Source organism: Phaethon aethereus (genome assembly GCF_964289735.1).
Source record: "Phaethon aethereus genome assembly, chromosome: Z".
NCBI lineage: Eukaryota > Metazoa > Chordata > Aves > Phaethontiformes > Phaethontidae > Phaethon > Phaethon aethereus.
In genome coordinates this window covers 31,733,602-31,746,293 of record NC_138577.1, presented here as the reverse complement: position 1 = coordinate 31,746,293, position 12,692 = coordinate 31,733,602, and the positions used below count along the sequence as shown (strand labels likewise).

General features: G+C 40.1%; 1 protein-coding gene across 3 annotated transcripts in view; it reads right to left on the bottom strand.

The window, feature by feature from the left end:
* The window catches only part of SMARCA2 (SWI/SNF related BAF chromatin remodeling complex subunit ATPase 2), a gene marked incomplete at its 5' end in the record, with an annotated part of 119,870 nt that overhangs the window by 18,663 nt on the left and 88,515 nt on the right, over positions 1 to 12,692 (bottom strand). For 2 of the 3 annotated variants that reach the window (XM_082013154.1, XM_082013153.1), the window contains one exon: positions 3,119 to 3,336. In XM_082013154.1, coding sequence (XP_081869280.1) covers positions 3,119 to 3,336 — 218 coding nt within the window. Of the gene's footprint in view, positions 1 to 3,118; positions 3,337 to 5,168; positions 5,262 to 12,692 lie in introns of those variants that run through there. The other variant, XM_082013155.1, reaches the window with a different exon arrangement.

Below are 12,692 nucleotides of genomic sequence, written 5' to 3'. Positions count from 1 at the left end.
AAGTCCTGACAGTCAGGTGAAATCCCTGGTGACTAGAGAAAGGGACACACTGCGCTCATTTTTAAAAAGGGCAGAAACGAGGACCCTGGAAACTACTGACCTGTCAGCCTCACCCATGTGCCTGGGAACATCATGGAACAGATCCTCCTGGAAGTTATGCTAAGGCACATGGAGGACAGGGAGGGGATTCAGGACAGCCAGCACAGCTTCACCAAGGGCAAGTCCTGTCTGACCAACCTAGTGGCCTTCTAGGATGGAGTGACCACATCAGTGGACAAGGGAAGAGACACCAATGTCATCTATCTGGACTTCTGTAAGGCCTTTGACACAGTCCCCCACAACATCCTTCTCTCTACATTGTGGACAGATGTATTTGATGGGTTGACTGTTGAGTGGATGTGAAATTGGTTGCATGGTCACAACCAGAGGGTAGTGGTCCATGGCTCAATGTCCAGAGGGAGATCAGTGATGAGTGGTATCCCTCAGGGGTCTGTATTGGGACCAGTACTGTTTAGTATCTTCATCGATGACACAGACAATGGGATTGAGTGCACCCTCAGGAATTTTGCAGATGACACTAAGCTGAGTGGTATAGTTGACATGCCTGAGGGACAGGATGCCATCCAGAGGGACCTGGACAAGCTTGAGGAATGGATCCTCATGAGGTTCAACAAGGCCAAATACAGGGTCGTGCACCTGGGTTGAGGCAACACCCAGTATCAATACATGCTGGGGGATGAAGGGATCAAGAGCAGCCCTGACGAGAAGGCCTTGGGGCTACTGGTGGATGAAAAGCTGGACAGGAGCTGGAAATGTCTGCTTGTAGCACAGGAGGCCAACCGTATCCTGGGCTCCACCCAAAGCAGCATGGCCAGCAGGTCGAGGGAGGTGATTCTGCCCCTCTACTCCGCTCTGGTGAGACCCCACCTGCAGTACTGCATCCAGCTCTAGAGCCATCAGCACAGGAAAGGCATGGACCTGCTGAAGCCAGTCCAGAGGAGGGCCACCAAAATGACCAGAGGGATGGAACACCTCTCCTGTGAGGACAGGCTGAGACAGTTGGCGTTGCTCAGCCTGGATAAGTGAAGGCTCTGAAGGACACCTTATTGCAGCCTTCCAAGTACTTAACAGGGGGCTTATAAGAAAGATGGGGACAAACTCTTTGGCAGGGCCTGTTGCGATAGGACAAGGGGTAATAGTTTTAAATTAAAAGAGGGTAGATTTAGACTGGATCTAAAGAAGGAATTTTTCACAATGAGGGTGGTGAAACACTGGCCCAGGTTGCCCAGAGAGGTGGTAGATGCCCCATCCCTGGAAACATTCTTCAAGGTCAGGTTGGACGGGGCTCTGAGCAACCTGCTCTAGTTGAAGGTGTCTCTGCTCATTGCAGGGTGGGGCTGCACTAGATGACCTTTAAAGGTCCCTTCCAACCCAAACTATTCTATGATTCTAACTTGGAACTCTTCTGCATATTTCACTGCACTGAACAGCTCAGTTTAACAGGCATTTTAAATTGCTAACAGAAGTTAGCTCCACATACTTTTTGAAGTGGGAACCAATTATGTCTTGCATAAATGTGGCCTCCTGGGAGAGGGAATAGCATGTCTTGTCACTATGCAATAGCACAGTAGTTAACTTGTTTGACAGAAGTCAGATATCAACTTCCTGGGGTACAAGCAACAGGCAAAAATCTTTAACTTCCCCAGTAACTATCAGTATCTATCCCCTACTAGTGGCTAGTGGAAGTAACTTTGCGAGCTACTTTAAAAGTGGTAAGTAGGTGCCCTGACACCTGAAGTGTGACACCTTGGCTTCAGAAGACAGTTTAAGGCCAGAGGTCAAAAATGAAGAGATGCTTCCTTGCAGCCCTGACTGGAATACCTGAATTTTAAACACTTTTCCCTTCTTCCTATTCTGTTAGTTGAGAGTCAAAACAAGGTCAATACACTGAGTTTGTAGTCAGCTTCGTGCTCATCATGTTAATTGCTGTGAATCCTGTTCCAATGCAATAAACTTTTCGATGTACTTTAGAGAGACCCCACGGATCACAGAATGCTTCATTTCAACAGTTTTGTGCCAAAAGAGCCAGGCATCACAGCTCTGTGTGCTTGACCAGATACTGCCCAAGTTAATCTTGTACAGGCAGACCCAGAACACTAGCTGCAAAAAAGGAAGAAGTGCAACTTGCCTTTTGAAATCATAGACTGAAAGTTGTTTACATGCAAAAATTGTATTGTTACACTTGTGTGGGTCACCTAATGCAAATACTTCTTGATTTTCTCTGAATGCATTTAATATTCCTTTAGCTTGTAATTGTTCCTTATATGATTTAAGTAACTGAATGTACAACAAAGAAGGAATAAGTACAAAAGAAGGCTTTAGTGACTTTTGGCAAATGGAATTTGAGTTAAAAATACAAGTTTCTCAAACAAGTCTGATTCAAAGATGCTATTAACTAATTCTCAATTTCTTCCTCACGAAGCACAGATGATTTTCAGTTTGAAAACCTGCAGAAAAAGAAGTCTTCAAATGATGTTTCAAATTAGAAGCTACATTTTTTCCTAAGGTCCAGCTATTTAGCATTTTATTATGCTGAAAATAGGGATTTCTTGACAAACAGGCTTCCATCTCAGCTGCAGACAACGTATTATGACCAGGTTTGCTACAATTTTTCCTTTGGCAACTAAGAGTCTCATGATAGAAGTGCTACATTTTTCTGGCAGTCTTTCAGCTCATGGTGAGACTCATGTTAACTTGCATTAATAAATCTGCAGCCATGTATTTGCAAAGTTCAACCTTAACACATGCTGCATCATTAATAAATGTTCTGAAGTACACCTCTTGACACGAATGAATTCATTTCTAAGTGGGAGCTCTATGCCTACTTTTTGTATTTGTGTTTCAATAACTTCCTATCAGATGGGTCTTTAAAAAACCCTTAACAAAGAGTAAAACTTAAAGAAATACGCCCTAAGTGGAATGGCTTTTCAGAAATGCTGTTTCAGCAAATTATTCTAAAGACTGAAAACAAAAATGAAGCCATTAAAACACATAGAGATAGATATCAACAGAGAGGAACAGAGAACACGCAACAGAGGGAGACCATCTCCAAGCTCACCTATCCTTGTAGTTTATCACAGTATCAATGATAGCATTCATTTGTTTTGTCAGTTTGGGTGGGTTGGGTGACAGCTTCTCTGCAGGAGGTCTGCCTCTTCTTTTCTTTGCTTTCTCTCCATCCTCCTTCCCAGAATCTTTATCTACGTTTCTTCGTCTCTTCCGTTTTTTAAGCCGGACTTCCTCTTCCATTTCTTCCAAATTTCCGTCTTCAATTGCCTGACAACCATGAATGCAAAAAGTATGATTTTTAAACAAAAGAAATATTGCAAAAGGAAATAACAAACTGTATTTAAAAACGAAAAATGCAACCCCATAGGATGCAGATAATTCAAGTCAAAATAGTCATCCTATTTATAAACAAGAGTACAGCAAGAAATTGAGTTACTGGCAATCAAAGAGACACTAAACATTAAATTCTTCTAAGAATGGCGCTATCATATAAATAGATGCATCTTTATCTGAACCTTGAATTCCACACCAACTCACAGTTTTCACACACAGTAATGGCCTGTGGTCCTGTGTCAGTAAGTGTACAACAAACATTCATTTGTTCATTTCAGTGGCAGTTCTGGCATATGTAGTTCCATGCGAGACAGACTTTGATGTTGCATGTTTTCAAACAGGACAGTCTAAACTGCACTTGGCTCCCAAAGTCAGATCACACACAGCTCTTCATGCACACAAACAACACACAGATTCTTTATGCAGTAACGACTCAACTTCTCTTCCAAATAGTTTAAGCAACTTCCAAATTGCCTAAGCGTAAAGACCATTTCTAAAATGTATCATATTCTTCTAGTACAGTAACCAACAGATAGGCAGAAGCACTGACAGTACAGTGTTTTACTCTAAAAAGCACTCGTAACATGGGATGCAAAAAAAAAACACCAAAGAAAAAACCAAAACCAAACCCCACACATAGTCACAAATAATGAACACTAGCTTCAATTACCTCGTCGTATGCTTTTAACCAGACCCAGCAGCAATACGCAGAAGGATAAAAAAAATCACCACAAAAAACCAAACCAGGAATAAAGGGAACCTGTTCATACACTGACTATCAGCTCCATGTGATAAAGCAAGAAGCTAAACTTTTCTTGATTTGGGAAAGCAAAAAAAACCACCACAAAAACAAAAAAAAACCAAAAACCCCCAAACACCCATGTCATAAGAGAACTGAAATTAAAACTAAATTAAAAAAGGAGAAAAAATTAAAATAGGCTTTCTGATTAATGCTTTCTTAGAACGTAACTGATGTTGATATTTGTCCTTTTTGCCTCTCAATATTGCCCTGAGTACATGCAAATGCTAATCAATCCTTTCTCATAGCTGAAAGAGCTCTAATCATAAGGCAATTACTTTAATTTCTTCACAGCACCAAACATGGCTAATATTTATGATCATTTGAGCATAACAATCAATACAAAAAGAGTGATTACAACCCAGACATAATTTTTCTCAGTTGTGTACAATGTCTCTTGAAAAACGTTTTGTGAAGAAAACCTGATGCACAACACAAAACAACCTGGCATGTTAAAAACACCAGTGGGATTTCGGTATCTGTTTCCTATGCATCCTCCGATGTGCAAATCCACAGAACAAACACAAATGCAGAATCCTGAGGGACAGCCTGAAACTAGGCCTTAATAATCAAAAGACAATTTACATCATGCTTCCACAGCATTCAGATAACCACTATGAAGGAGGCTTGAGATCTGATGAGTTAGGAAGAAAAAAGAAGGAAAAAAAAAAATATCTGCACACAAATTCATTAATATTCATTTGGCTAAAGCAGGACACCCACTATAAACCACTGCAGCTAACAAAGATTAAGAAAAGGAAATTACTCTGCATATCTTGGAAGCTAGAAAATCTAATAATAAATACAGCATGCAAGGCTGTCAACAGTTAATGTCATTGCTCTCCTTAAGCACTCAGTTGTACACTGAAATACGGAGAACACCGACTTTTGATGTGTTACACACCTACACATGCCTGTGATGTAGTTCGAGTGAATCTTCAAGACGGCAATGAAAAAGGATATTTACCTTACCACTATCAGCAGGCCGGCTATCGGAAATCACAGTTAGTGGGGATAAAATTAACAAGCCAGCAAAGCAGCGAGCTGCTAGTCTCTTCATCAGCTGATCAGGAAAAAAAAGAGAGCTGGGGAAAGGCTATGTTTTCATATACAAGTAATTTTATTTTACTGAAAATTTAATACTGAAAGGATTGTGGATACTCAAATCTGCTGTTTCATTCTACCTACCACAAGGCCCGAAGCCTTCCTCCTTCAGCCTGCTTTAATATTGACAACTACTTATCATATTTCTCCCCTTATTATTCTAGGCATCCAAAGTAGATTTTTAGCTGGGCAGTTACTGATTCTTGTTAGCATTTTAACTGTAACAGCACAATTAGACAATTTCATCTAAGATTTTAAAACTGAAATAGGTTGCATGCATTTTAAAAATGCATGTTTTACAGAAAACATATTCTATTGCTCTGCAGTGAACAGATCAGGTTTTGGTTATTAAAACAATAAAAATATCTATTCTGCTTTATGAGAAATTAGAAAACCAAACCAAACCAAGTTATAATTTTGTTAACTTTGGTAACATTCTGTTGTCCTTCAGAAAACTGGTAAAAACTAAAATATATTTATATTTTTGTTTGCTTGACAAATTTTCTACCACCAAAAAAATAACAGTGGTGCTGTCATCACAGTTTGCTAACATATCATTTTAGTATTCTGCATAAGATTCTTGCATGGAGTAGGTAATACTTCGGAAAGAAAATATTAGGACAAAAAAAAAAAGATGAACGAAGAAGATTTTTTTTAATACTAAGTATAACAATATAGTAAAGGCAAAAAATAAAAATAAAGCCCAAGTAAACTAACACGTACTCTTGCACTCTTAAAATTAGTGACTAGTGGATACCAAATGAATTCTTAGCATACTACAGATCTGCAAACAAATATTAAACTAGATACATTACTAGCTAAGTAGATATCGATTACTATGCTAAGCTTTCACATGAATATACACTTGGACAGTTTTCCCTAATTTAAGACTTTAGTGACACCGCTTGAAATAAGTGTGACAATACCAGCAGTCCAAAAATGTTCCTTTTGTGACTCCTAACATTAGTTCTCAAGTGGCAAATTTATATTTTGTATATAAATAGTTAAAACTAAACCAATATGATTTATGCTGCCTCAAAAGATGGCTTAAAACTCTATCACATAAACCAATTATTAGCATAGATATTAATGCTTTGTGCATATGTCCACACATATGATCCATGTATGTGTGTATAAGCAACAAAATATTTAAACTAGTTCATCTGACTGAGCTCTTTGCTAGAAAAGCTTACTATTCCAGGGCTGAAGTGCCACACTGAAGAGAACTCCCTTCCAAACCTTTACCAGTACAATAATGATACAAATCCCAGACACAAATCTCCCGTGCCTGACAGATGATGGGCTGTGTGAGAGTGCAAGACAGCATAGACATTTCCCATGCTCAAATGCCTTTGGATTAGTGAGGTGAACAGCAAGGGAGTCAAGGAAAATAGTACACAAATGAAAATTTAACACTTTCATTCCCTTAACGAAACAGGACAAAAGAGTGCTATAAAGTTTGGAGACTTAATTTTTTGAAAGAAAGCTGTGAAAATTTAATGTCAAATTTTGCAAAGGGTTGGGCACCTCATAGAAGGCAAAGACACTAGTGGAAGTGTGAGGACTCAATGTTAAGTGCAGTACTGACGAAATTGTTCTGCATTTCTGAATCTTGTTTCTGTATCCTGGTCCATGTACACAAAACATTTGCCTTCTTAAGGAGCTAAGAGCACACAGGCTTCTTAGGGCACCAGAATTTTAAGAAAGAGCATACTGACCATGGATTAAAGAAACCAAACTGCCTTCCTCCAAAAAGAAGCACCCCCACCAAAAAAAACACAAACCCAAAAGCTAATTTTTCAGGAGGCAAGTAGCACTTAGTTACTTCTGAGACAGTTGGCCTTCTATTGCTTGTAATTACATTTTCCTCTTCAGAGAGGAAAATAGCTATTTTGAGGTGGAAGTATTCTTAGTGAACATGGATACAGCTATGTAAGTAACACAGAAACAAAGTAAAGCTCAAATGGAAACTGTTTTGTTTCTCCATTTGAAGAGCAGGACATTAAGGATGTATTCTTAACTTCTCGAGAGCATGACACAGCACCATGACTGAACACCTTTTCAGTTAAGAATTATGGACCCAAATAAGCACTAAAAGCTACAGCTCTGAGGCTTTTTTCATTACTACCTTCTGCGAGTCAACAATTGAGTTACTCTTATATTAGCTTTAAATTAATTTGAGAGGAATCAGCTAACTCAAATGTGGTCACACAGTAAATCAACAGAGGTGCTCAGCATAAAATCAGTTTTAGTGTCTAAGGCCTGTCTCTAACAGAACATTGTAAGACATAGTTATTCTTCCTTTGATTGGAGGTAACTGTAGTATTGTTATGGGAAAGTTAAGGCACAGTGAAAGCTATTGCTACTACTTACAGTCAAAGCAACTGTACACACAAAACAGAAGTGGCAGGGAGCCATGTAGTAAGTCTACTTGATAATATTGAAAATACGTTCAGATTAAATGCGAAACGGGAACAGAACATGAGATCTCTTCCTTTGTTCCCCTCTGATTTTATCTTAACAAAATGAAGATAGCTTGCTCCCTTCCCTTCAGACACCAATGCCCTGTGCCTCTCCAAACTGCAAAGTTGGAAGTGAGCTCTTGTAACTAACATTTGAACATATCTACTAGCATGCTAATTAAACTCCACATTTCCATACAAAGCATGTAAAACACAGGTGAACATAAAAAAAAGTCAGTTTCCCAACTCCCTGTACATAAATACCTACCCATTCATGCAAAGTCTCGGAAAGAATGAGCTTTTTCCGGAAGCAACAAATAACTTAGCTGGGTATTGTACTGACTACTGGTCAAGAGGCTCTAAACTTAAGGGCTGTTAAGTACTTGAAACCAAAAAACATGTCAGTAATGCAGTAATGAACAACAGATGACTGCTTTGCAAAATGAAGTTCTCATTTACCAATTTGGAAGTGAAGAAAGAAGTAAAATAACCCTACAGGAGGCTAATGACAAACATCGAAAGCACTTCAAATGTCATTTACCTGCCTCTACCATTTTTCTGTTCAGCATAATCCTTCAAGTCCTATATTGATATTCCAAGAGAAATTCTACTTTTTCCCCCCATCTTGCTCTATTTGAAATCTTACATTTTTGTTCTCATTATAACTGACAACTGAAGATGATGAAGACTTCAACTTTCCAACCTGAAGTTCATCTTCTCTAGACATCAAAAGATATCTTCAAAATCCAGTTCTCCTGTCTAGTTTCTCAACAGTGACATTCCTGATGTCTGGGACTATTTCTGATTTCCACACATTGCAATTACTACTTGGCCCTCTAGAGCAAGATCCCTTACAATTATCTCTTACAGCATAGAGGTCAGTATACCACAGATGAGACTGAATAATGCCGTAATACTTGACAATTAGATGAAAAGGCGTAAGATACTCTATCAACAGTGCAATGACTAAATACCTGAAGGTAATTATAAGGATTGATGAAGACTTATTTTAACTGAATTTCCTCTTCTTCCTGGATAGTATTGCAGAACAGATGTACCAGAGCAGTTTTGCTGGGACTAAACTAAAACACAGTAGAGATTAAAATCTGCCAAAGGCAAAGAATTAGTGAATACTAAAATTAGTGAATACTACTCAGCTTTAACTGCTAACTCATTCTCTTCCACATAAGAAATATTCCAAAAAAGTCTACAACCAGCAATTAAGCAGATATCAAAGTATTGTGTTTTTTTAAAAAAATGCAAACAAAATGCAATTATTGCAAAAGCATATAAACTTGTAATAAATGATTTCCACAAATATGTTGAACTACCACAAAATAAGGAAACCGAGTCCTTCAGCCACATGTTCATCAGTCAGGGTCTGCATCTTCACATTGCTGAAACTTGTGTCTTTTTGAGAAGTGGGAGAAGATAGGTTTTTTTCCATTTTGCGATGCTTAGTTATTTACACAGAAATTCCAGGTGCCTATTTTTAATTAGACATTAAGGAAAACAATAGTGCAAATTACAAATAGTTTTCCCTTGCATTTTGATTTGAACACTGATGCCAAAAAGACCTGATAAAACCATCCAAGAACATACCTAAATCACTTTACCCAATGCAGCAGAGCATAAAATTAAAAGAAAAAGGTTATCTATTTAAAATATTAATAGGACCAAAGCTTTTATCTTCAGTGTTTTCCTTCTAGTCTGAGAAAAATATTTCAGATAAAATACCCTAATATTGAATCTTAAAGAAAAATATCTTAATGCTTAAGCTTAAGACCAAGGCAACAAAGGGAACCTCGTGGTTGGTGTCTACTGCAGGCCACCCGATCAAGTGGAGTCTATTGATGAAGCCTTCTCACTCCAGCTACAGGAGGCATCGCGCTCACAGGCTCTTGTCCTGCTGGGGGACTTCAACCACCCTGACATACAGTTGGAAAAGTAGCACGGCGAGCTGTAGGCACTCCAGAAGACTCCTGGAGTGCATGGAGAATAACTTCTAAGCCAGGTAATAAACAGCCCTACCAGGGCCATGCTGGACCTGCTGGTCACCAACGCAAGTGAGATAATTGGTGATGTCAAGCTTGGAGGCAGCCTGGTGTGCAGTGATCATGCACTGGTGGAGTCTGCAGTCCTGAGGCATAAGTGGTCTGAGTAGTGAAGTCAGCATCCTGGATTTGAGGAAAGCAAACTTCCAGCTCTTCAGGGAGTTAGTCAATAGGACCCCCAGGGAAACTGCCCTCAAGGGACAAGGGAGCAGAACACAGCTGGCAGATGTCTAAGGATGCTTTCCATAGCACACAAGAACTCTTGATCCCCAAGTGTAAGAAATCAGGAAAGGAAGGCAAGAGACCAGCATGGCTGAGTGGAGACCTGCTGGTCAAACTAAAGGGCCATAAGGAAATGCACAGTCAGTGGAAGCAGGGACAGGTATCCTGGGATGAGTACAAGGATGCTGCCCAGTTGTGTAGAGATGACGTCAGGAAGGCCAAGGCGCAGCTGGAGCTGAACTTGGCAAGGGATTCAAAAAATTGTAAGAAGAGCTTCTACAGGTATGTCAGCCAGAAAAGGAACATCAAAGAAAGTGTATTCCCCCTGATGAGCAAGACTGGCAGACTGGTAACAGCAGACAAAGAGAAGGCCAAGGAACTCAGTGACTTCTTTGCCTCACTTTTCACTGCCAGTCTCTCTTCCCACACTTCTCGAGTGGATGGTCTGAAAGATGAGGCCTGGAGGACCAAAGTCCCTCCCACAGTAAGGGAAGATCAGGTTCGAGACCACCTGAGGAACCTGAACAGTCATAAGCCAGTGGGACCTGACAAGATGCATCCCAGAGGTCTGAGGGAATTGGCTGACGTACTTGCCAAGCCACTCTCCACCATATTTCAAAAGTCCTGGCAGGCAAGTGAAATCCCTGGTGACTAGAGAAAGGGAGACACTGTGCCCACTTTTAAAAAGGGCAGAAAGGAGGATCCTGGGAACTACTGACCTTGTCAGCTTCACCCGCGTGCCTGGGAACATCATGGAACAGATCCTCAGTATCAGTGCAGACTGGGGGATGAAGGGATTGAGAGTAACCCTGCCAAGAAGGACTTGGGGGTGCTGGTGTATGAAAAGCTGGACAGGAGCTGGAAATGTCTGCTTGTAGCACAGAAGGCCAACCATATCCTGGGCTGCACCCAAAGCAGCGTGGCCAGCAGGTCAAGGGAGGGGATTCTGCCCCTCTGCTCTGGTCTAGTGAGATCTCACCTGGAGTCCTGCATCCAGCTCTGGAGCCCTCAGCACAGGAAAGGCATGGACCTGTTGGAGCCAGTCCAGAGGAGGGCCACCAAAATGACCAGAGGGATGGAATACCTCTCCCGTGAGGACAGGCTGAGAGAGTTGAGGTTGTTCAGCCTGGATAAGTGAAGGCTCTGAAGGACACCTTATTGCAGCCTTCCAAGTACTTAACAGGGGGCGTATAAGAAAGACAGGGACAAACTCTTTAGCAGGGCCTGTTGCGATAGGACAAGGGGTAATGGTTTTGAACTAAAAGAGGGGAGATTCAGATTAGGTATAAGGAAGGAGTTTTTCACAGTGACGGTGGTGAAAACTGGCACAGGTTGCCCAAAGAGGTGGTAGATGCCCCATCCCTGGAAACATTCTTCAAGGTCAGGTTGGACAGGGCTCTGAGCAACCTGCTCTAGTTGAAGATGTCTCTGGTCATTGCAGGGGGTTGGACTAGATGACCTTTAAGGGTCCCTTCCAACCCAAACTATTCTATGATTACATGTCGTGGCAGACTGTGTGTGGTTAATGTTTTGCAGCTCATAATGCTGAGAACTAAAGACTGACCTCTCTGATTTTGTTCCTCATGAAAAAATTCTCAAATTTCAATCCTTCAGAATGTGAATTAACGGATTATTTTAAAATTTATATAAAAAAAAACCCAAACGACTTCCCAGGGCTTAGCCTCTCTTCATTCAAAGGGCATTATGTCCTTTTTCTTCTGAGATCCTACTAATTAAATCAGAAAGATAGCTAGTGTAATGAGACGATTTACACCCTCACCATATTAGTCCTTTGGAAAGAAACTGCAGCGTTACCTCTTTCCAGGACCACATTTGCTTCCAGTGGACCTTGCTAACATTTGCAGAGACAGATATCTTTTCTATGGTAAAAATAAAATTGACAACTCTAGGCACTGGATAAAGCTAAGTAGATCGGTCCAACTCTTATTCTGCAACACACCCAACAGCAGGATACCATATCCTAGTAGAAAGTTTCCTATAAAGAACAACCTGCCTTTTCTTCTGTGGAAATGACACAGCTGAGGATGACTAGTAGATTTCCAGTGTGAAATGACTCATTTTGAGCCAAGTCTCTAGCCTTAGAATAAATGAATTATTTGGCTCTCAAGTGAACAGATATCCAGTGATGCCTTCTAACTGCTCAGAAAAATATTAAATGTGTTAAAAGTGTTTTCTTTATTTCTGACCAACAGACTAACAGACTAACAAAAGGCTTCTGTTTTACAGGTGAGCATAAATTTTACATGTGCCCTGAGACACTACCATTCTTAATGATACAACATGAGCTTATAGTACAAAGCTTAAGCTGGCACCTTTATGCATGTAAAAGTAAACTCAGCTTCTGCCAATAGTCATACCACTAAGTACTTTCTTTCAGATGTTCTCCTTCTCCCTTATCTTTAAGTATATTCATACGTTCTCATACAGACATTTTTTATTCCAAGTTTAAAGTGTGGAAGATACACAAGTAGGAGCAAAATGGAAAAAATCAATTCAAAACAAAAAATATAAAATATCTTGCATAAAAAAAATATAATGGAAAAAAAGAAGAGCAGCTTTCAGAAACCATTATAGTTTCATTAGTTTTCAGTGGATATTCATAGGCTCTCTCCTATCTACTTATTCACA